At 43.1% G+C, this 22,524-nt stretch overlaps 1 protein-coding gene across 1 annotated transcript in view; it reads right to left on the bottom strand.

Annotated features, from left to right (window-relative positions):
- Positions 1–17,882, bottom strand: part of LOC136613239 (11-beta-hydroxysteroid dehydrogenase type 2-like) — a 28,771-nt gene extending 10,889 nt beyond the window's left edge. The window contains exons 1-2 of the mRNA XM_066594036.1: positions 17,553–17,882; positions 11,004–11,216 (exon numbers count right to left, since the gene is read on the bottom strand). Of these exons, the coding sequence (XP_066450133.1) occupies positions 11,004–11,216; positions 17,553–17,826 (487 nt within the window). The 5' untranslated portion in view covers positions 17,827–17,882. The remainder of the gene's footprint in view (positions 1–11,003; positions 11,217–17,552) is intronic.
- Positions 17,883–22,524: the final 4,642 nt, after the last annotated feature.

Raw genomic sequence — 22,524 nt, forward strand, 5'->3', positions numbered from 1 at the left:
GTATATATATGTATAAATATATAAAACAAACAGTAAATAGCCATGTTACACTGCATAATCAAACGGAAAATGCATAAAATAAATAAATAATCTAAAGAAAAAAGTAAAATAAAAATCATCATAGCAACAGTCAATAGCAATTGGCCGAAGTAATATTTCAGATGCATGCGTATGGACAGATATAGTACAATGAGATAAAAGTAAAATAAAATACATAACAAAAAATGATAATAAAACAAAGCATGTCTATGTGCATATATAAAATAAAATCTAAAAAACATAAAACAAAATATGTCTTACAGCAGTGTGTTGATGACAATAGTTACACGGTAAAATGAATACGAAAAAATGTATGTACCTAGAAAGTGTATGTATAAAATAAACAAAAACATATATACATGTATATATGTAATAGAAAATATATTTTAAGACTAAAAAAGAGAGAAACGTACAATGCTATTGCATACACACGCATAAATATATATATATATGTACATACATGCATACATGTGCATGAGTATACATATACACATAAAAATTAAAACTATACAAGTGATATGTTGAGAATAAAAATAGGTAACATTACTTGTAAAAATGGGAAGTAATGTGGTATGGTACCAAAATATTATGTTATAACCACTAGTTTGGATGTGGGAGTTGGTGTAGGAGATTGCTGGGCAACCTAAAAGGGGATTTGAGGGCGAATAGGGATAGGAGGACGAACTTACCATCACTCTTGGGACTGCAGAAATATGGACCCAAAAGTGCTGGTGACACCTAGAAAAGGACAAGAAGAGAAAGACACAAATAAATAGGCTACAGAGACAAGGGTTTTGTCGGATACCTAATTGGGGAAGCCTTTGTGGTGAGACTGAAAAAGAAACATAACCCACCAGCAGCAGAGAGGACCAGGGCTGTGACACCAGGATAAGCAGAAATGAACAGGGATGCCTGGGTTAAGGATTTAAATGGATACCAAATTGGTGGGCTGGATTATGCGTGACCGGGAGTGGGGGTATTGGGAACAGTGTGCCGGCACAGTGTTAGAGGGAATGGAAGTGATAGGAGGTGGGCATATACTGAACAGAATGGGCTGGAGTATGTCTGGTGAGAAGTGGAGGGGCTAGGGAGGATGCGCCCATGCAGAGCGGCATGGTAATATTATATTACTGTGTGAGGCTGTGAGACTGGTAGTGCGATGGGGATGTGTGATGGACGGAGGTAGGGGGTGATGGGGAGGGGAATAAAATGAAATTGGTTATGGTGCGGGGGAACAATTTTATGTAAAGTGACTTGAATTTGTCTGAGACAAAGGAGGAGAGTGGAACAGCTTAAGTGGGTTTGACCTTGGTCCCACTTCAATATCCTTGTTAGAGCATGTGAATAAACTGTACACATGAATGTAAAACATTGTGAGATTGATCTGGGATGGATAGACGTACATTGTGTTGGTATTGTTGTGCCCCTTTGTTTTGTGGATTGTGTCAAGACTGTGAGAGACCAGAGAAAGGGATGTTTTAATATGGAATTTGTAATTCCAGATGCAATGAGTTAAAAGACTTCTATGATGTTCCCATTGTAAGAGTATTTGGGAATGATCTGGCCATCAACCTGGGATGCGTAAGCAAAACCACCATGGTCCTGGGGTGGGGGGGTTGCCTGCATGAAATGTTTGACTAGTAGACTGTGATATTGCTACAAAAGAGGATTAGGATGCAATTTTTAAATCTGGTCTTATTTGATCATAAATAATTTGGATCTGTTATTTTTGTGTGTGAGAGTGTAATGGGCCTGTATACAGTATTTGTATCGTTGGACAGCTGGACTTGGACTGAGAAACACGCCCAAACAGTTAGCCAAGCCACAAGGGGTGGAACTAGGGGAGGGATGGAAGATGAGTAAGATTTCTCCTTAACACAGAACAACCTAGCAAAGAAGAAGTGTATCTCCATTTGAGTGGAATGTGTGTGTCTATATATATATATATATATATATATATATATATATATATATATATAATTTGAATTGAGTGCGTGTGTATGTGTATATATAAAATAAATCAACATATATATATATATACTTGATGCGTACAAAATACAAGTACATAGTATATTCAATATATTGAGTTTTACTTATTTAAAAAAATGACCAGGCTGGAGAATCTATGCCAGAGATAAAACATAGGATAGCATTGGGGTGAAGTGCAATGCTAAACATGGACAAAATTTGGAAAAGTAAGGATATCGGTATAGCAACTAAACGCAGGATAGTGCAAACCACTGTTTTCCCCATAGCCATGTATGGATGTGTACATGGCTATGGGGAAAGCAGTGGTTTGCACTATCCTGCATTTAGTTGTTATACCGATATCCTTACTGCTTTCAGCTGAACTGTAAACAAAGCTCATAGAAGGAGGATTGATGCGTTAGAGCTGTGGGTCCGGCGAAAGTTGCTGTGTATGCCCTGGACAGCGAGAGTAACAAATAGAGAAGTCATGAATCGTATAAGACCCGATATATCACTGAAGAGCAAGATAACCAGACTCACTTATTTTTGCCATGTAATGTGAGCAGAGTCGCTAGAAAAATCTATAATGTTTGGACACATCAGTGGCAAAAGACCCGCTGCCAAAGGTCACGATGCCTGATACTGTCAGAGCTGATACTAGCATGGATATCACACAACTGAAAGAAGCAGTGCAAAACAAAAAAACATGGAGGGAGATCGCCTTTAGGTTCGCCAAGGGTTGTGAATGACTAAACGGCTGACAACAAAAAAAAATTATTTGAATATTATTGTAATATGATGCTGAAACAGTAATGAGACAATTGCGTACTTGACAATCCTGATAAGTATGTTACAAACAGAGCCAAATTAATAACAAGAGTTTACCTAAAGTGTATTAAATTTTCAATGTGGGTAGCTTTTTGGTGACAGAGACCTGCCCAGTCAACTTATTAGGGGTAGACATGCTTACATCAATACAAGGAACAATTGAGTATACCCCAAATAGTATTAAGTTGACTAGCCCCCTAGCTAATCAACAATTAACTATCATTTGTGCTGTGCTTATTGTTACAGGAAAATGTATTTCTTTACATGCAACAAATTCTTGCAACAGTACTAGAGATACCATGGGCCAAACACAAAATCAATGTTGGATCAATCTGGTTGATGTTAAAATCAAATCTGACATACAGCCACCCAACATCAGGAAATATCCTGTGAGTGCTTCTCAGGAAGCTACTATTTATGAGCAGTTCCTGGCCTGCCTTGAAAATGGGATTACCCTTAAAACACTCTATTGTTTTCAGTCAAGAAATAGTTGCCAAGAGTAACCTCAAACCTTTCTCCTGGTCCATGATTTACAAGCAGTTAATACTGTCACAATCTCCAAATGTTGTTGTCACAGGTACCGAGCAGCTCCCCCTTCTCCATAGCAGTGGATGTTGCAAAGCGCTTCTTAAGTGTATTCCTAAAGAGCATCCAGCTCTTATTCACTTCAACGCATCGTGGCAAGCAATATTGCTGGGGTGTGTATTGCCGCAGGGAGGAGCCAAGCTCCCAAGGCAATTCTCTGAGGCCCAACAAACTGTTCTGCAAAACTGGGTCCCAAAATATCTCAGCACTTCAATCCATCAGAACAGGAAGAGTGCACCAAGAAGGGAGCTGAACCAGATGAGAGAGGAGTTTGGAAAAAACATAAACACCTGTGTCTTCCCCGAACACTCTTCTCCATGATGCTGCATGGACCAATCCATCAGTCTAAAGAGGAAATGTGTGGTATGGTGTCTTTGGCTTGGATTGCCCTAGGGTTCAACAATGCTGCGACCAGGCTTGTGCAAGGATGCATGGTTTGCACCCAACACAATCCAGGCAAAGCTGTAAATTCCACTGGTCAGATACTTAAGGGGTTGGGGATCACTCAGGCGTTCCATATTCCATATCATCCCCAGAGTAGTGACAAGATAGAATGTCTAAATGGTACTTTGATGTTAAAATACAAAAAACAGTAGAAGAGATAGGAAAACGGCCAGAATGTCTTCCCTTAGTTCTCTATTCAGTGCGAACCACACCCAATAAAAAGACCAAGCTGTTCCCTTATGAGGTGCTGTTTGGTAGAGCCCCTGCACCAGGCCTATACTTCCCTCAGCGGTTGCATGCACAGCATGGAGACCTCACATCCTACGTGAAGGGGCTCACAACTCATGATATGTGATCTCTTTAATTCACACAAACTACTTCCAGGAGACTGGGTGGTCCGCAAAAGCCACGTAAAAAAACTGGAGCCTAAATTTGACAGACCATACCAGATACAGCTTACAACTGCTACCTTGGTCAAACTGGAAGGAAAAGACATCTGGATACACGCCAATCATTGCAAGAAAGTGTTGACCCCTGAATCTGAACAATGTTCGAAAGTCTGTTTTATTGTTCTGTATAGTTCCTAATATCAAAGGACTGAATGACATGTTAAAAGATGAAACACTATAAGTTTGTGAAACACCATAAAGTTATTGTTGATAGGTTTCATTCAGACAGATCAAAAACTCAGGAACTGTTGAAAATGTACACATAGCCCCATAGCCTCAAAAACCATGCCATATGTTGCTTTACCTCTGAATCAAGGGGAACCTTATCAGTTAGTTAAGGATGCACCTGATTTCACTAAAGATAATGGTAGGAATTGAGAAAAGGCATATACGAGGGGGTGCTGATAAGTCTTTGGCTTTGTGTTCTTTTTTTGTTTCTATGGTAACGAATGTTACATCACATGAAAGCCTGTCAAAATGTTGTGCTTGTAGCTTATGGCAACAGTGATCTGGGCATGCAGGAAAACAAAATGGCGGAGTCTAAGGTGATATTCACAGCAAATGAGAGCAGAGGAGTGATAAAATTCTTGTTTCTGCAAGGAAAGTCCGCGAAAGATATTAATGGTGATATGTCGCAGACATTGGGGGATCAATGCCCTTCATATTCTACATTTAAGAACTGGGTTGCAAAATTTAAAACGGGCCACTTCAGTACCAAGAGGTGTTGTTGTTCCGGAGATCGTTGATGCTGCGCACAACCTCATACTGGAGAATCAGCGAAATCAGCTAAAGGAATAGCAGACATCATGGGGATTTCTCGTGAATGTGTTTGTGTCATTATCCATGAACATTTGAACATGAAGAAGCTATCTACAAAGTGGGTCCCCAAATGTTTGACAACAGATCAGAAAAGCATGCGAGTGAAAACTTCCCGGTACATTTTTCAGCGTTTCCGGATGAGACCTGGATTTATTTGTATGACCATGAAACCAAGGAGCAGTCAAAAGAGCAGAGGCACAGTGGTTCTCCTCGCCCAAAGAAGTTCAGCCCCTAAGGTGATGGCGTCTGTGTTCTGGGATAAGGAGGGCGTACTGCTACTAGACTACCTTCAAAATGGTTCCAACGTCAATGCAAGGTATTACATTGAACTTTTGGACCAATTGAAGGCAGCTCTGAAGGCCAAAAGGCGCGACAAGCTGTCCAAAGGAATCTTGTTCCTGCAAGACAACGCCTCCGCTCCCACTGCACAAGCGACCACGGCAAAACTGGTGGAGCTAGGCTTCCAGCTGGTTGACCACCCACCTTATTCACCAGATCTAGCTCCCTCTGACTATCATCTGTTTCCAAACCTGAAGAAGCACCTCAAGGGTACCAAATTTCACACCGTTTCTGATGCCACAGGTGCTACGGATGACTCGTTTGAGGCCCAACCGAAATCCTCCTTTTTGCAAGGCTAACAGAACTTGGAATACCGTTTCTTTCTGGGTAAAGCCAAATACTCATCAGCACCCCCTCGGTGCATGGTCACAGAACCCCTGGTTTATGCTCAACTGCTCGCTTCCAAACCAAAGAGCTGAGTATAATAATACCTCCTTCATTTTAACTCTTATGCAGATATCAACTGATGTAATAACTGATGTAGACATTAAGAGAAAGGGCATTATGCCAAGGCACATAATGAAAAAGTAGCTGATAGTGGGAAATACATATGATGACCTTCCCTCAGTGCCGGATATCACCACTTTGTTTAAAAGGGATAGTGCCACTGATTGGAGGGAAAACATAAAGTTTACCATGTTTGCAGTATTTGTAATAATTCTGCAGTAGCCTGGCTGGGGTCACACTAGGCGTATTCCCGCCGGAAATCCCGCGGTTTGGCTGCAGCCGAAACCGCAAGATTTCCGCCGGGAGAACCGCCGCAGAAAAACCCGCGGCGGCTTTGAAGCGGCCCAGCCTCTCGCTCTTCCGCTGCGGCCGGCGCTCCCATAGAGGAGAGCGCGACCGCGGCGGAAATAAACAATAAATAGACATGCTGCATCTTCTGAAGCCGCGGCTTCAGACAGACTTACCACAGCGGATTGGCCGTCCCGTGTGGACGAGAAATCTCGTCCACATGGCCGGCTAACCCCGAGATTAGCGTCCGCAGGCGGATTTGCCGCGGTGGAATTTCCGCGGCAAATCCGCCCTGTGTGAATGCAGCCTTACCCACTAGTATTTATATTGTTCAATATATATTTTATTGAGTATATCAGCAAAAATAAACATGTTCAAAGCAAGTAGAAAACCCTCAGTAGGGTGAAAACATATATGAACATAGTAGGGCACCCAACAAGTGCCTGGCAATCCTCATTTTCTCATCACTTAGTGGTTAACTAACTTCCCCCCTGGAAATTCCCGGGTCAGGTGCAGGCGCCCGGTAGCATAGAAATTATAAACAAGTAGGGAGGTCTTATATATGCATTTGAGTACATGAAAGAAGGAGGAAAATCCACGCATCTCCTGTAATATGGATCGGTCAGGATGATAACCAGATTGGTACACCCTAGACCATGAATTATTGACTTTGTGGGGAATGTCACACTATATAACGGATTGCATTGGAACAATAAAACCGAAGAGCTTCGTAAAACATAACTTGAGCATTTCTCATTGTATAGTTCCCCAATTCACTGAATAATAATTAGGTATACCTGACTTCAGCAATAGTATGCATTGGTAGTCTAAGACACTACCTGCTGCTCTGATTGGTCAGTGACGCTCATGTGGACAGCACTTGTCAAACAAAGCAGGTGCAGGGCCTTAGACTAATGATGCATACCAGTGCAGTGTGTGCATTAGGCAGTCAGAGAAGCTGGTGTGACCATCTTTGTTTCTCCAGGACCGGACAGTTGCTTTAAGATTGCCAGGAACCAAAGACAATCTAATATGTATGGGAACCTCCAGACTCTCAGGGGAAACAAGAATCGAGCATGATGGATTTCAACGCCCTCAATCATTTTTATCCATTGGAAAGTAATTGCTGTCAGCAGGCCCAGACTGGCAATCTGCCCAGGAGGGCAGATTCACGGTGGACCACGCTGCCCGATGAGTCAGGGAGCTGCTGGCCTTTTGGGCCCAGCCCCATTGATGAGATTATGCTAATCATTTTAATTATAATGGCACCTGGAAGTTACTCGGCTTCCTCCTGACAGTCCTAATGCTGGCACTGACAGGATGTTCTGTGTGGGCCGAGTTATCCTGCCTCTGCCAGACCCCACTGCTTTAGCTCCGCCTCCCCTCCTAATTGAGCTCACAGCCAATACTCTACTCCCTGAGTGACTCCTGGCTGCAGGCCCAGACCCACAGTATGTTATGGGCAGTGACTGTGCAGGCATGTTTCTGATGCTGGTCCCCCAGAAGATGTCACCCAAAGGGAACATGAGATGCTGCAGCACCACAGACATCTTCAGGAGTAGAAGAGTGCATGGATACATCACTAGATGATAACATTAACAGGTATTTCTTGCTTAGGAGAGGCACTCTTAATTATGGGGCCACAGTGTGTATTTTGATTAACTTCACAGGGCACTTTATGTATTATAACCTACTTCTGGCAGCACTGTGTAGTATACATTACTGAGGGGGCGGTGTAGTACCTTATTTCCGGGACTACAGTACATATTTCTGGGGGCACAGTGTATCATTTTTTTTTCTGGGAGCACAGTGTAGTATTATTTACTGCTAGGGGCTTAGAATAGTATACTTTATTTACAGGGGCGCAGTGTGGTATTATTTATTTTTGGGGCTATGGTGTATTATAATTTAGTTATGGGAGTACAATATAGTACAAATTATTTCTGGTGGCACAGTTTAGCATAATTTATTTATGGGGGCGCAGTGTGATATCATTTATTTCTGGGGCTATGGTGTATTCTAATTTAGTTATGGGAGTACAATATAATACAATTTATATCTGGTGGCACGATTTAGTATAATTTATTTATGGGGGCCCAGTATATTATAATCTATTTATAGGAGTACAGTGTAGTATAGTTTATTTCTATGGGTGCAGTGTGGTCTAATTAATTTCTGGGGTCACAGTGTATTATCATTTATTTCTAAAGGCACAGTGTATTATAATTTCCCTTGGGGCCCCAGTGTAATATAGTTTGTATCTAGGGGTCCAGTGTATTATAATTTACTTCTAGGGGCACCATGCAGTATAGTTTATTTTGGGAGGCACTGTGTATTTTCATTTATCTCTGGAAGCACAGTGTAATATAGTTGTTTTTGGGCCGCAGTATATTATAATTTATTTTTGGGGCCCCAGTGTACTATAATGTACTCTTGTGGGCATAGTGTATTATAATTTATTTCTATGGTGCAGTGTATTATAATTTAGTTCTGGGCCCAGGAATAGTTTAGTTTATTTCTTGGGGCTTAGTGTATTACAATTTACTTCTGGGGTACAGTGTAGTATAGTTTTTTTTCTGGGAGCACAGTGTATTTAAATTTATTTCTACAGCCACAGTATGTAATAATTTTTTGGGGGGTGCAGTGTAGTATGAATAACTTTTGGGGACCCAGTATAGTATACCATATATACTCGAGTATAAGCCTAGTTTTTCAGCACATTTTTTGTGTGCTGAAAAAGCCCCCCTCGGCTTATACTCAAGTCAGGGAAGGGTTAAAAAGAAAAACCTCCATACTCACCTTCCAGTCAGCGTCTGTGTCCCCAGCGACAGTGCAGAAAGTTGCTTTAATTTCTGTGTTCCCGGCGGCAGTGCAGCAAGCTGCTTGAATCCTCTTCGCCGTCTTTTCTGCTCGGCTCTGTCATTGCCCGCTGTCAGGCTGTAAATGATCGAGCGCCAGCTGTGATTGGCCGGCTCTCAATCTAACAACAGCGCTGACGGCGGGGGATTTGAAAGTCCAGCAGGGAGATGACAGCGGGGAAAATGCTTTAGAATTCTTCCCGCTTTCAACTCTCTGTTCGGCTTCCAAATCCCCTGCCGTCAGTGCTTTGATTGGATCGAGTGCTGGCCAATCATAGCCAGCGATCGATCATTTACAGCCAATCACAGTCTGACAGCGGGGGATGACAGAGCCAAGCAGAGAGGACGGCGGGAATGACAGCGGGGAGCATTCTAGCAGCTTGTTGCACCACCGCCGGGGACACAGACGCCAGCTGAGAGGTGAGTATGGAGGGGGGGAGTTTACCCAGTATGTACTCGAGTATAGCTCAGCTTATACTGCAGTCAATAGGTTTTACCAGTTTTTTTGTGGTAAAACTTATTGACTCGGCTTATACTCAAGTCGGATAATACCCAAGTATATACGGTAGTTTATTTCTGTGGGCATAGTGTATAGTTTAGGTTATTTCTGGGGGCACAGTGTAGTATATTTTTTTTCTGGGGGCAAAATGTGGTACAATTTTATATCTGGGGCCATTGCTTATTATAATTTATTTATACAGTGTAGTATAATTTATTTATGGGGCACACTGCATTTAAGTATAGTTTATTTATGGAGTGCGATGTATAGTATAGTTTATTTATGGCGACACAATGCTGAATACATTATTTCTGGGGTCACAGTGTATTATAATTTATTTATTGGAATACATTGTTTATAACTTATTTCTGGGGGCACAGTGTATATTATTACATATTTCTAGGGGCACAATTAATAACACTGTTTTCAGATGAGTGTTTGGCATTATTACTTCAAAGGAGCCAGAGATGTTTGGGCCACAAACTCTTTAAAGTTAAAAATTAGCTGGAGAAGTCATGAAGGTCTTGAGAAAAAAGGGAACGAATCCAGAGGACGTCACCTGTGAGCCACTCCATGTTATTCCTTAATTCTGTCTTTTTGTCACATCAGTATTGTGATCACGTGTAAGGTCTGCAACATTCTTGCTTTTGAACCCCTCAGCATTTCCTTACCATTGGTCAGGTCATAGTAAAAACCTTGTACTGGTGCGGAAGGATCTTGTGCTACACTTCAATACCGGGGGGGGGGGGGGGGGGGGGATCTTGTGTTGCTGCAGAGGTATGTTGTGTTGTTATGGGGAAATTATGTGTTGGGTGGTCTTATATGAGGAGTGAGTAGCAGAATTTTGAGAAGCCCTGATCTATTGGATCAGGTGCACGATCTGGTATAGGTTTTTGGGGGGGAGCACAGTGTATTTTAATTTACTTCTAGAGGCACAGTATATAATTTTTTTTTTCGGGGAGCAGTGTTAGTATAAATTACTTTTGGGGACCTGGTGGAGTATAATTTTATTTCTGTGGCCACAGCTTATTATAATTTATTTCTGTGGCACAGTGCAATTAAGCACAGTTTATTGGATTTATGTGGTAGGTAATACCTGGTAATACCCAGTCACTCTTGGGTTACTCTTCAGCGCCAAGATTAAAGCAAAATTTCTTGTTTTTTTCTGTAATGGGGGTATTGTATGTGGGCTGGTAGAATGTGTTTACCAGGGCTGTTTTATAACCTTAGTCCAAACTTACAGCAGCTTGTCTTCCTTTCCTCATTAAACTACACATGCATACTGTACATTTTGCTACGGAGAGGTTGAGGGAGAAAGTTGTCCAAATTAGGCCTATCTCTTAGATCTGGGCAGTTTAGGTCTAATAACATTTTCAAAAATGGCATTAAATTGCCCTATGTTATTGTTCTGTATATAGGAGCCTATTCATATATACATACCCGTTTCAGCTGTTTTCTCCTTTATGATTTGATGGGCTTTTTTTATATCCCCAGGTTTGGTTAAGTCCATTTGAATAATGGTTAACGTATCCGAACATGTCTCTTGGAGAACCTTGGCACCGGAACTTTGAAGATCCAACACACTTGCAATCACTTTGAAGCCCATTTTATCCAATTTATGGGCAGTAACTTTTCCAAAACCTGAATCACATCCTAAAATGAAAATATATTCCGCATAAGTAATGCAAAATAATTCTACAAGCATTTTAGAATAGGAGTAGTACACATTAGTATTGGAATTTAGTAAAATCCTTTAATGCCGAATTAATCTTCAGCTCAAGGACGAATTGGTACCACATTGAGAGTTGAGAAGGAGAATGATGGCTTGACAAGCAGAATTTAGCCTTAGATTTTTTCTCAGTTTTTTTGTTTTTGTATATTAAGCTGGCTTAAGATGGTCAGATGGAAAGAATATGGAAGATATTGGTTCCGGAATATTGAGCCCTAAGGTTTAGTAGAACTGGTGGTGCTCCAAAGTCTTGCGGACATAAGATGACCATCTGAAACCATTATTAATCATATAAACTAACCTAATGGAGAACTTCTTAAACAGGTTCTATCTTTATAAAACTTGTGTATTTCCTACAAAAATTGCTGTTTTTACTTCTAAACTGGGGATTTTGAAATATTAGGAAATGTTTGTTGTGTCATAGGGTATTCGTACATGTTGCGTGGGCATCACTTGTGGCTTCTGACATACTTCCTACTTAACTAGGATCTATCATAATTCTGAGACCCTGGCATGACTAATCAAAAGTATGATCTGAAAAGTGAGCATATCAGAGCATGGTCCACATAGGTCAACCACGTTCCAGTTCTACCATTTGAGAGGTCTATTATGCCAGTTTTAACCCCTTGAGTGGCGGATTTCCTACCACCCTGTCGTGCCCACCAGGGCAGGTTTTTTAAAATGGTCTAATCATTGAATTTCAACTAATTTTGCAGTTGCGTCTCAAGAGCCATAACTTTTTCATTTTTCCATTGACATGGCCATATAAGGGCTTGTTTTTTGCGGGACAAGTTGTGATTTTTTAAACAGGGGGGAGGAAAAAAAGAAATGGGGAAAAAAGAAAAAAAGGGGCCATGTCATTAAGGGGTTAAATGATGTATTAACTTCCTTCTCTGGGTCATTACGACGCATGGATACCACAGGTGTGATTATATTTTTTATTTTTTACAAAGTAAAGGGAGACAAGTGTTTTTATTATTTTTTTTATTATTTTTATTTTTATTTTTTTATTTTTTTTTGTCCCTTTAGGGGACTTCCACAGGGACCCATCAGGACCCCTGATCACATTCCGGGGTCCGATGGTGACAGCCCTTTACATGCTGCAGTGACAGCCCTTTATATGCTGCAGTCACATAGACTGCAGCATGTAAAGGGTTAACACAGCAGAGATCGGAGGTTTTCTCTGATCTCTGCTGTAAGAGCTAGTACCTAGCTGTCCTCTGACAGCTAACAGCCAGCTCTCCCTGCCACAGAGACCATCGGCTTGCTTCTGACAAGCCGATGGTCTCTATGGCAACCTGTAAACAAAGCAGGAGGTTGCAGACATGTCGGCAATATCTTCTGCTGGTTTTTCAAAGCCCTTGCACTGCTCTGTGTGGGTCTGTGCAGGCAGAGCACACTGTCACAGCTTGTGGCATTGTGCTCTGCAGCTCCCATAGTGATACATAGCCCGGAAATCTTCCGGGCTATGTCAGTATGAGCAGTGGAGCTCGTCCCGGAACATTTCCGGGGCGTGCCACTCAAGGGGTTAATCCAGCCTACAAAACACGAAGATAAAAGTCTAAACAGGGAACCAGGGTTTCACTGCAAACCCCTTATACATAAAGATTACCAGAATAGCTGCACATTTTATTTAGTCAGTTAACCCTTTGCAATCCAATTTTGGGTTCAAGGTTTGCTAGGGGGCTTTCTTTTTCTGCCATTATACAATGGCGCCATCTGCTGGCTATAGCCAATACTGCAGTATATGACATGCCGGATTGGCCCCGACAACAGAGTGGCCAGTAATATACAGTAAGAATACCCTGCCGGATGTCTTCTGACATTGGAGCTGTACAGGCTTCAAATCAGAATGTTGGAAGACATCAGACAGTGGATTGGAAAGGGTTAATACTCAATGTCAAATAAGAACAAACAGTAATGTATTTTCTTTAAATTAATACCTATAATGTGCAGCCCTCAAGGTATGTTTCAGGTAAGTCCTGATGACATCAAGAAGCTTCATAAAAACATGTTTTATCTACCTTTTCAGAAAGAAAATTGCAACTATACCCTGGTGCATGCCCAACAGCTCCATGTGCCTAGACAGAAATGTATATCAAGTCCAACCTGGCGTACATTTCTGGTATAATTTACACCAATTTCTGGCAAAATTATAATAAATTCCACTTTAAAAAAAGGGGGGGGGGGGGCGACTCCACACAGAAAGGAGAAGAGTAGCAAATTTTTGTCTCAATACACATTTTTTCAAAAAACCTTTCTACGACAAACTGTTGTAAAACATTTACTAAATGTGTCCCTCAATTTAAAAAATGCACAAACCTGCATGTCCACAACTGCATGATTTTCAAATAACACCAATATAATACACACACATATCCCCCATACATGGTGCCTTTCTATTACCCATCATTTATTTCATGACACAGGCCAGTACTATAGTCTGCACAATGCAAGTAAAATAAGAAGCTCAGTTATGTATTAAATCATGGCAGGCTCACGCTGATTGCACTGTATATCAAGTAGACCTTAGCGGCAATAAAGTGTCGCTAGACTGAACAGTCACAGAACGGCATGCAGAATGGCACAGAGAGACGGCAAGGAGAAAGTTTGCAGACAGTTCTATTTTTTCCTGTAACAGCCTTACCCTCTTCCCCCATCTCCACCTATACATACTTGACAGCTAGGGGGATGGAACCTATTTGAAGATGCGGAAATGATTTGTCAAAATTAGCAGAGCTGTATCCAGTCCACCTATCAGGGGCGTAACCAAAGGCTCTGGGGCCCAGGTGCAAAAGTTCAGCTCGGACTTTGTTCTTCCCCACACAAACCCGATACCCAAATTGTGCTGCATATAGCTGCAAAACGAATTTCCATAAATGATCTAGCCCCTTGGGGTAATCTTACCAAACATGACTCATTTTCTGCACTATATGAGAATTTGTTTGTAGCCCCTTAGGCCACTCTCACATGCACAGCTTTTTACCGCTATTAGCGCGGCAGCCTAAGTGCCATGCTAACCACGGTACAATGCTCCCATTGATTTTGATGGGGTTACTCAGACCTGAGCTCAAATGCAGTGTTTCTAATGCCACAATTTTCGAGAGCTGTGTATTTATGAGTTTTTTAACGCAACTCCTCACTCATCACGATGATGAGGTGCATTAAAAAGTGCTGTCATACGCTGTACCATGCTTTAAAAAATGCAGCTCAAAATTGCGGTAAAATGCCACGATTTCAAGCTGCGTTTTCTGAGCGCATGTGTGAGAGTGGACTTAGGGTGCATTCATGTTTTTTGTTGTACTTTTGAACCATAATTTAGATTAACGCATAATAACTGCATTTAAAGACCACATAAGTTTTAAGAATCTGCATACACTATTAAAAACCGCATGTGTTTTTGATGCATTTTTTAATAGTGTGTAAAGTGTGCTAGATAGATTTGAAATAGATAGATAGATAGATAGACAGACAGACAGACCCTGGACCACTTCTCTGTGTGAGGAGAGCAGTAGTGCAGGCAGACGTGGCCACTGTACACTGTATCAGCACAATGATGACATCATCATCTTGCTCCCCTCCACTCCATGCTATGTGTCTGCATCCCTCATCCTTCTCTTCTTCCCTGCTTCCTCTCCAGCTCGCACTGTTGGCAGCTCCGCATCAATCACGTGGCCGGAAGTGCAACCAACCGGTAATGCACTGAATGTGCATTTGTACATGGCGGAGGGTGGCCTCTGGGACCCCTTGGCACAGCGGCCCAGTCACCATTGCAACCCCTGACGGTATGCCTATGACTGCATCCCCTCCTCCTGAAATCTCTCCATGGCTGTGCAGAGGTCTGCCCCCAAGGATGTATGATGCATCATTAGGCCCTCTGACCAATTGATGGAGGCAGCTACTATAGATGCAAAGTATGGTGCGGGGTCATGCATAGGGCCTATTCACAGCTGTAAAGTACAAGTAAGTGTGTGGAATGGTGCCGCAGTGACAGAGGAAGGTGGAGAGAGTTTGTGCAGCAAATTAAACTTTTCACAAATAATTATTAAGGTTCGCTCCATAGGAGTTCACATAGTTTGTTATGCAATATGAAAAATATTGTAACAGTTTGAAACATTATAGGCTTAAAGAATATTTGGCCTAACGCCCACTCTGGAACAGTCTCGTACACCTGGGCTTTACATTTTTTGCTGCTTTTTGAGATCAGTAACACTGACTCTAGAACTCAGCATTGCAGTCTCTTATTTAAAGGCTTTCATCTCCCATATTGGATCAACTTAGTCTCTTTTAATACACCTGATGAGAGCGGTGTAGCTCTGAAAGCACACCAACATTACATGAAGGACCCAGTGCATGCATGCAGAACATGTAATACTTAATTTATGCTAATCTACTAGCTTGTGTTAGTCTCTGCAATCCTGTAATATACTTTCATTAAACATTTTGTTGTTTTACCACTGTAAGTGGCTGCCACTAGGGGTCCTCCTTCCAGACTCTCCGTAATCCACTGCCTGTTGTTTGGTATTGAGCTTCTGTAGTTACTGGGTGGCTTGGACATTTTCTTAGCTGCTCTCTGCACTCTCAGGTTGGGCAGTGAATGAAAAGATGTTTTTGACTTTTAGGTGAGTATCAACCATGCCAAAGAGTGATGGTGTGCTCTCTGCAATGTATGCGTGAAAACTGTTAAAGGGGTTTTCTACTATTTACTTGATACAGAACACTTTCTCTCCATTGACCCCCTTTGGACAAACATAATTAAAGAACTCTTTAGCAGTAAAGGGCTTTGATGATGTGCTAGAGGATATCTAAGTGGAATAGTAACCTATTTTATTATAATCACCTTTATATACTCACGTTATATGTAATATGTGCTCTGCACTTTATATCACTGTCCCCATTATGGCTCACAATTTATATTTACCTATCTATATGTTTTTGGACTGTAGGAGGAAACCGGAGTACCTGGAGGAAATACTATTGATTATCTATTTTCAGGATTTGTTCATCAATACTTGATAAGCTGGGGTCCTCTGCTCTGGATCCCAGCCAAATAGCTGATCAGGTGTCCGATGTCAGTACCACTACACACAAGGGTATGAAGCAAGAGCTGCTGCTCTGGCCCCCCTTCCCCTGTATAGTGGCCAGTGTTTTTAACTGCAGCCTGGGGTGTCATTAAAATCAATGACAACTGCACCTGCAGTTACAAGCGCTGCCCACTACACAAAGGTCAGAGCTACAGCTTCTACTAGCCCAGTGTGTATCGGCATTGTCAGTACGCGCCCGATCAGCTGATTGACTTGCTCCCAAGCAACAGACCCCAACTGATGAACTATTGTTGACCTGTCCTGAAGATAGATCATCAATAGTATTTGCATGGTACCACTATAATTACCATATCTTAGAAAAGTAAACAATTTAAAAAACAAGTTCTTGAAGTTCTGAGAACTGAAGACAAGAAGTGATCATGGGGCAGACATTGTTTTAGACTTCCCATTACTTACATAAGTTGCAAAAACAACACGGGTCCATCAAGTTTCACCTTTTCTTGATGCATTATACATCACTATTTGCTAAATTAATTATAACCGTCAATTCCATTAGTTATTAGATAAACATAGATTTTTTTAATGATGCCATTACTATTTCTTAGGGTAGGGCATTCCTTAGTTTGACTCCTTTAACTGCAAAGAACACTTTCCTATTAAGAAGTCTAAGCCTGGGTTCACACGGGGCGGATTCCCGCCAGAAATCTCGCGGTTTGGCCGCAGCAAAAAACGCGAGATCTCCGCTGGGAGAACCGCGGCGGCTTTGAAGCGGCCCGGCCGCTCGCTCTTTCGCTGCCGCCGGCGCTCCCATAGAGGAGAGCACGGCCGCAGCGGAATGAAAAAAAGAATGGACATGCTGCATATTCTGAAACCGCGGCTGCGGCCGCCGCAGCTGCGGTTCCAGCCGGACGTACCGCAGCGGATTGGCCGTCCCGTGTGGATGAGATTTCTGAGAAATCTCGTCCACATGGCTGGCTAATCCCGAGATTAGCGTCCGCGGGCGGATTTGCCGCGGCGAAATTCCGCACGGCAAAACCGCGGCAAATCCGCCCTGTGTGAGATCATCTTTGCTGCACCCGTACTAATCCCATTGTATACTATATTAATTCTCTCCCAGAGAATGCCTGCTAACAGGGGACAAAAGATTGCATTCAACTGCTGAAAAAAAATGTAAAGCTTTAGTTTACGTTCCAAGAACTGAAATCAGTCACTTACCTGTAATGAACACAGCCTTGTCTGCGACTGGCAGCATTCTCCTTGGAAAGACAATGCTCTGGACGTACCAACATACAGAACTAAAAAGGACTATTCCCAGAATGGTTGGGAGATAAAGGTAGCAGAGCCATTCAAAAATTACTAAAAAGACGAAATACACCAGAATGGGGGTGACGACCATCGCAGAATTGGAAAATTTTAAATAAGCCAGATAGTAGAAGAAGAGCCAGACAGAGCTATAGGCCCACAAGGAAGAAAATAAGGACAGATCCATAATAGAAGAGTAGAGCGTGTATAGGGTCTTGCAAGTGTGGAGTTGAGGGACAGAACTTCTGCACCAAGTCCACGGAGGACTAAGAAGCACATATACCACTTGCAAGCTATTTATAAGAGAGCAGAGAGAAGGAAGAAAGGAGGGAGGTGTCCAAATCCAATCTCTTCTCCAATGATTTCGTGGAGGCTCTCTCGCTTTTCCAGTCACTTTACTCTCCCCAGTCTCCAGACACATTCTTTTACACCATGCCAGATAACTGCAGCATTGCTCTGAAGAGCTCATCCATGTTCTTGCAGGACCTAATGAATGCAGATTTAAGTGTTCTTGCATGAAATTCTAACTAGATACACGTGTCTTTACACTTAGTGAGTACAATTCAGAAATCATCTTGCATGAAGAGTTCACAGAGAGGCAAAAAGCTTGCATTATGTGAACTCCACAGAAAGGACAGGCTGGCACACAACTGTGCGACGTCACTTGCTTTGTGCAGGTGATAGGGAAATGCTACTGCTGTTGTAGTCGCCACAACACCATCCTGGTCCCCTCCATCAATGCCATACATGTTTTGTCCTATATGGATGCACTGTGCAAAGCTTGTCTTGTCATATCCAGTGTGTGTGTTGCACAGCTGCGGCGCTTGAGAGGTTAACAGTAATAAAATCATTGCATGCATGTAAATGTAACTGTCTGTCATGTCATGTGGTATGAGAGAAGGTATAAATAGGAGTGTTTGAGAGCGGGAAAAGGTCTTCAATCTGTGTTCTGAGAGTCCATCTTCAGAAGTTCAGAGAGTGCTAACACAGAGCCACATGGAAGTACCTTCAGTTCCATGTAGGTGAAGATGGAAGAAGAGGAGAGATATCCCGCTGTGACTGGAGTTTGGATGTGAATGGAGTGTGTCACAAAAACCCTAAGGCCGCCTGCAGACGGCCGGGTCGGATCCCGCTGCGAGAATTCTCGCAGCAGACCCGACCCAAGCCCCTGCAGGGACCAGCGCGGCACTCACCTCTTCCGTGGCTCTTTGACATGCCGGCTGCTGGCCAGCCGGCGCATGTGCAGAGTGGAGCCAGTGACTGGGGAGTGACATAGAGCATGCCACGATCTGTTTGTCTCGTGTAATTTCACGCAGACAAATCGCGTCCGTCTGCCTAGGATTGTATTTTCTAACACAATCCTATGGCAGCTTACAAGGGTGGAAATTCTGCAGGAAATCCCATGGCAGATTTTCCGCCCGTGTGTAGGGGGCCTGAGAGAGAGCATCCCCCAGTAATTCTGTATAGAGGAACCCACCGTACCAGGTACCAGTTCACACTACAGGCTTTTCCTGTGCGTCGGTCCAACCTCGGGATCACCGCACAAAGGTACACCACTGAGTCACACCCATGCGCCTGCTGTGCGGGGTGTTTTATTTAATTAAGTCTTCGTGTAAATAATTGTTTGCCAGAGAGTCTGCGGAGTGACCCCTACCCCCCTTCCTCCTCTGGCGTGCTCCCAGTCCAGGAGCGGTGCCATACAGATAACATGGACTGTAGGACAGTGTTCATCCTGAGTATCCTCCCTGACCTCTGAGCTCAAGCCTGTGTTCATTTAATGTACCTGCATTGCCTTGAATACTTTCTATGTTAAAGTTTATTTCTTCAAATTAAGTTATACCAGGTCTCAACCCTTCCTGGGGACCCGAGGTACTACACACAAGTCTCTGTGTTCTTATTCTCCGCCGCGTAACATACCGGTGTATAGGAACGGTGGCGTCACGAGTGATAAGTACTACTACCCCCTCATCCCGGTTATTGGCATTCCCTATCCTAGGGGTGTTGAAGCTGGCCTGCGATCCTACTCTGGCCTTGGCTGCGTGTCATCCCTCTAGGACCAGAGCGTGGTAAGTGCCGCCGTGACAAGCCAACACTTATCCCTCCCAGCTCTTCCCGTTAGTCAGGTGCCCAGGGTCACCCCTCTAGGGTGTTGCACTGTTACTTGCCGGACTTTAGCCAGCAAGACATAGTAACATAGTATATTAGGCAGAAGGATAACAATGTCCATCTAGTTCAGCCTGTTTCCACCCACCCCCTTGTTGATCCAGAGGAAGGCAAAAAAAAACAATGAGGCAGAAGCCAATCCAGCCAATTTGGGGGAAAAAATTCCTTCCTGACTCAATAATAGAAGTCAGAATAATCCCTGGATCAACGTTTTGATAGTTCCTACCTCACTCTAAGGGCGTGGTCACACGAGCGTAGGCGTATTTACGTTCGCACATGCGAAGCGTTTAATTGCCGGAAAGAACGTTTTCCGGCGATCATGACCAGAGCTAGAAAGCGTATTATCGTTTGTTCCTACTTTGCAAACTATCTTTTCGGCCATCGAATATGCGTTGGCGCCTATTTCGGTCGCATATGTTCCGTTTTTTTTTCGCGTTGCCGTTTTTACGCGCCGTAAAATCGCCCGTGTGAACGAATGCATTGGAAACCAATGCCTCAGATGGTCACGTTTATACGATTGGGCGCAAAAACGTGCCGTTTATGAGCTCGTGTGAACGCACCCTAAGACTTGGATTAACAACCCTGCTGGTTATTTAATGTCTATATCATGTAATATCATAGCGCTCTAGAAAGGCATCTAGTCCCCTCTTAAACTCCTCTATGGATTTTGCCATCACCATATCCTCAGGCAGAGAGTTCTACAGTCTCACTGCTCTTACAGTAAAGAACCCCCTTCTATGTTGGTGATGAAACCTGCTTTCCTCTAACCGCAGAGAGCACCCTCTTGTTACAGTCACACTCCTGGGTATAAACAGATCATGGGAGAGATCCCTGTATTGTCCCCTAATGTATTTATACATAGTTATTTGGTCGCCCCATAGCCAGCTTTTTTCCAGGGTAAACAATCCCAATTTTTGATAGCCTCTCTGAGTATTCCAGTCCTCCCATTCTGTTTATTATAGGGGTTTTCTGATCAAAGATACTATTGATGACCTATCATCAGGATAGATCATTGATAGTTGATCGGCCAGGGTCTGCCACTTGGGACCAGGACCGATCAGCTGTGCAGGTGCATGCAGTCAGCTCCGCACATACACAGAGGTCGGAGCAGAAGTCTCCGTGCCAACTTCCATGTAGCGGCCGGCGCTTGTAAAGGCAGGCACGGCTCTCATTGAAATCAATTGGAGCCATGCCTGCAGTTACAAGCACCAGCCACTACACGGGAGGTTGGCGCTGAGACTTCTGTACCAAATACACAGAGGTCAGAGCGAAAGCCCCCGCGCCGACCTCCTATGTAGTGGCCGGCACTGGTAACTGCAGGCGCGGCTCTCATTGATTTCAATGAGAGACGTGCCTGCAGTTACGAGAGCTGGACGCTACACGGAAGTTGGCGCGGAGACTTCTGCTCCGACCTCTGTGTATGTGCGACGCTGACTGCATGCTGACTGCATGCTGACCGCACAGCTGATCGGTTGGGGTCCCAAGCGGCGGACCCCGGCCGATCAACTATTGATGACATATCCCGATGATAGGTCGTCAATAATATCTTTAACCGGAAAACCCCTTTAACTTAGTTGTCCTTCTTTGAACCCCCTCAAGCACTGCAACATTATTCCTGAGCACTGGTGTCCAGAACTATATACAATATTTCATGTGGGGCTTGATGAGTTCTTTATATAGTGGAAGAATAATGTTCTCGTCCCTCGCCCCTATACCTCTTTTAATGCACTCCAAGACTTTATTTGCTTTTGCAGCAGCTGACTGGCATGAATTCTTAACTCCAGTTTGGACAAGGGCCCTTTCACATGGGCCGATAAATCGTTCAGATTCCTGCATCCATGCACTGAATGAACGACGAATGATAATTCGTTATGTTATCACTCGTTCTTCACTTAATGCAAGGATCACTTGACCCAACACTTCTACTTTATCAAGTGCTTCCATTCTCCAAACTTGAACCTCTAAGTAGAGCAAATGTGTGACCCAGACCTACCCTGGCCACCTTTTTGTCACAAGATGTTTGAAGCTCCCCCATTGTAGAATTATCTTCTTGGGGATTTATGCCTTCCATAGCTTTCATCTGCATTGTAGCGTCAAGTTTCACCATTAACCCCTTAAGGACTAAGTGCAGTAACTATATGGCGCTTGGTCCTGGGCTTTAATCCCGGGGAATAGCAAAATTACGGCGCGGGATTAAAGCCTCTGTTGCTGCAATCAAGCAGAAGAAGGTCGGGTACCCGGCTGTTAGTCACAGCTAAAAACCCGGAAAAGCAGTTTTTAACCGCTTCTGCCTTCTTTTTTTCCCCAGGTACATAGCTCTCAATGAGCGCTATGATCTAAGAATTGAAAGTGGAAGTATTTCTTCCACTATGAGACCCGGCGATCACATGACCGCCGAGCTTCCCTATTACAGCAGATCCTGATCAGCTCTGTCACTGGCTATTGTCACTATATGGGGGATATTTTCCTCAGAAACTAGGGCTCCTATGGATGCTGCTCCAGTGGAAGACCCAGCTATAGTGGAAAAGTGTCAAAAAAAAAAAAGAAAGAAAAAAAAAAGACCATGTGAAAGACCACTAAAGGTCTTATATAATGTCATTTGATCCTCCACTAAAATAACAGTAACAGTTTGTTCTGGCTGACTACTTTCCTTGGATGCTATGAGCAGTCTTGAGAGGTGGAAAACTAGGTAAAAACACACTGTATCTGACCTATTCCTGAA

The sequence above is a fragment of the Eleutherodactylus coqui genome, chromosome 1, assembly GCF_035609145.1.
Source record: "Eleutherodactylus coqui strain aEleCoq1 chromosome 1, aEleCoq1.hap1, whole genome shotgun sequence".
NCBI lineage: Eukaryota > Metazoa > Chordata > Amphibia > Anura > Eleutherodactylidae > Eleutherodactylus > Eleutherodactylus coqui.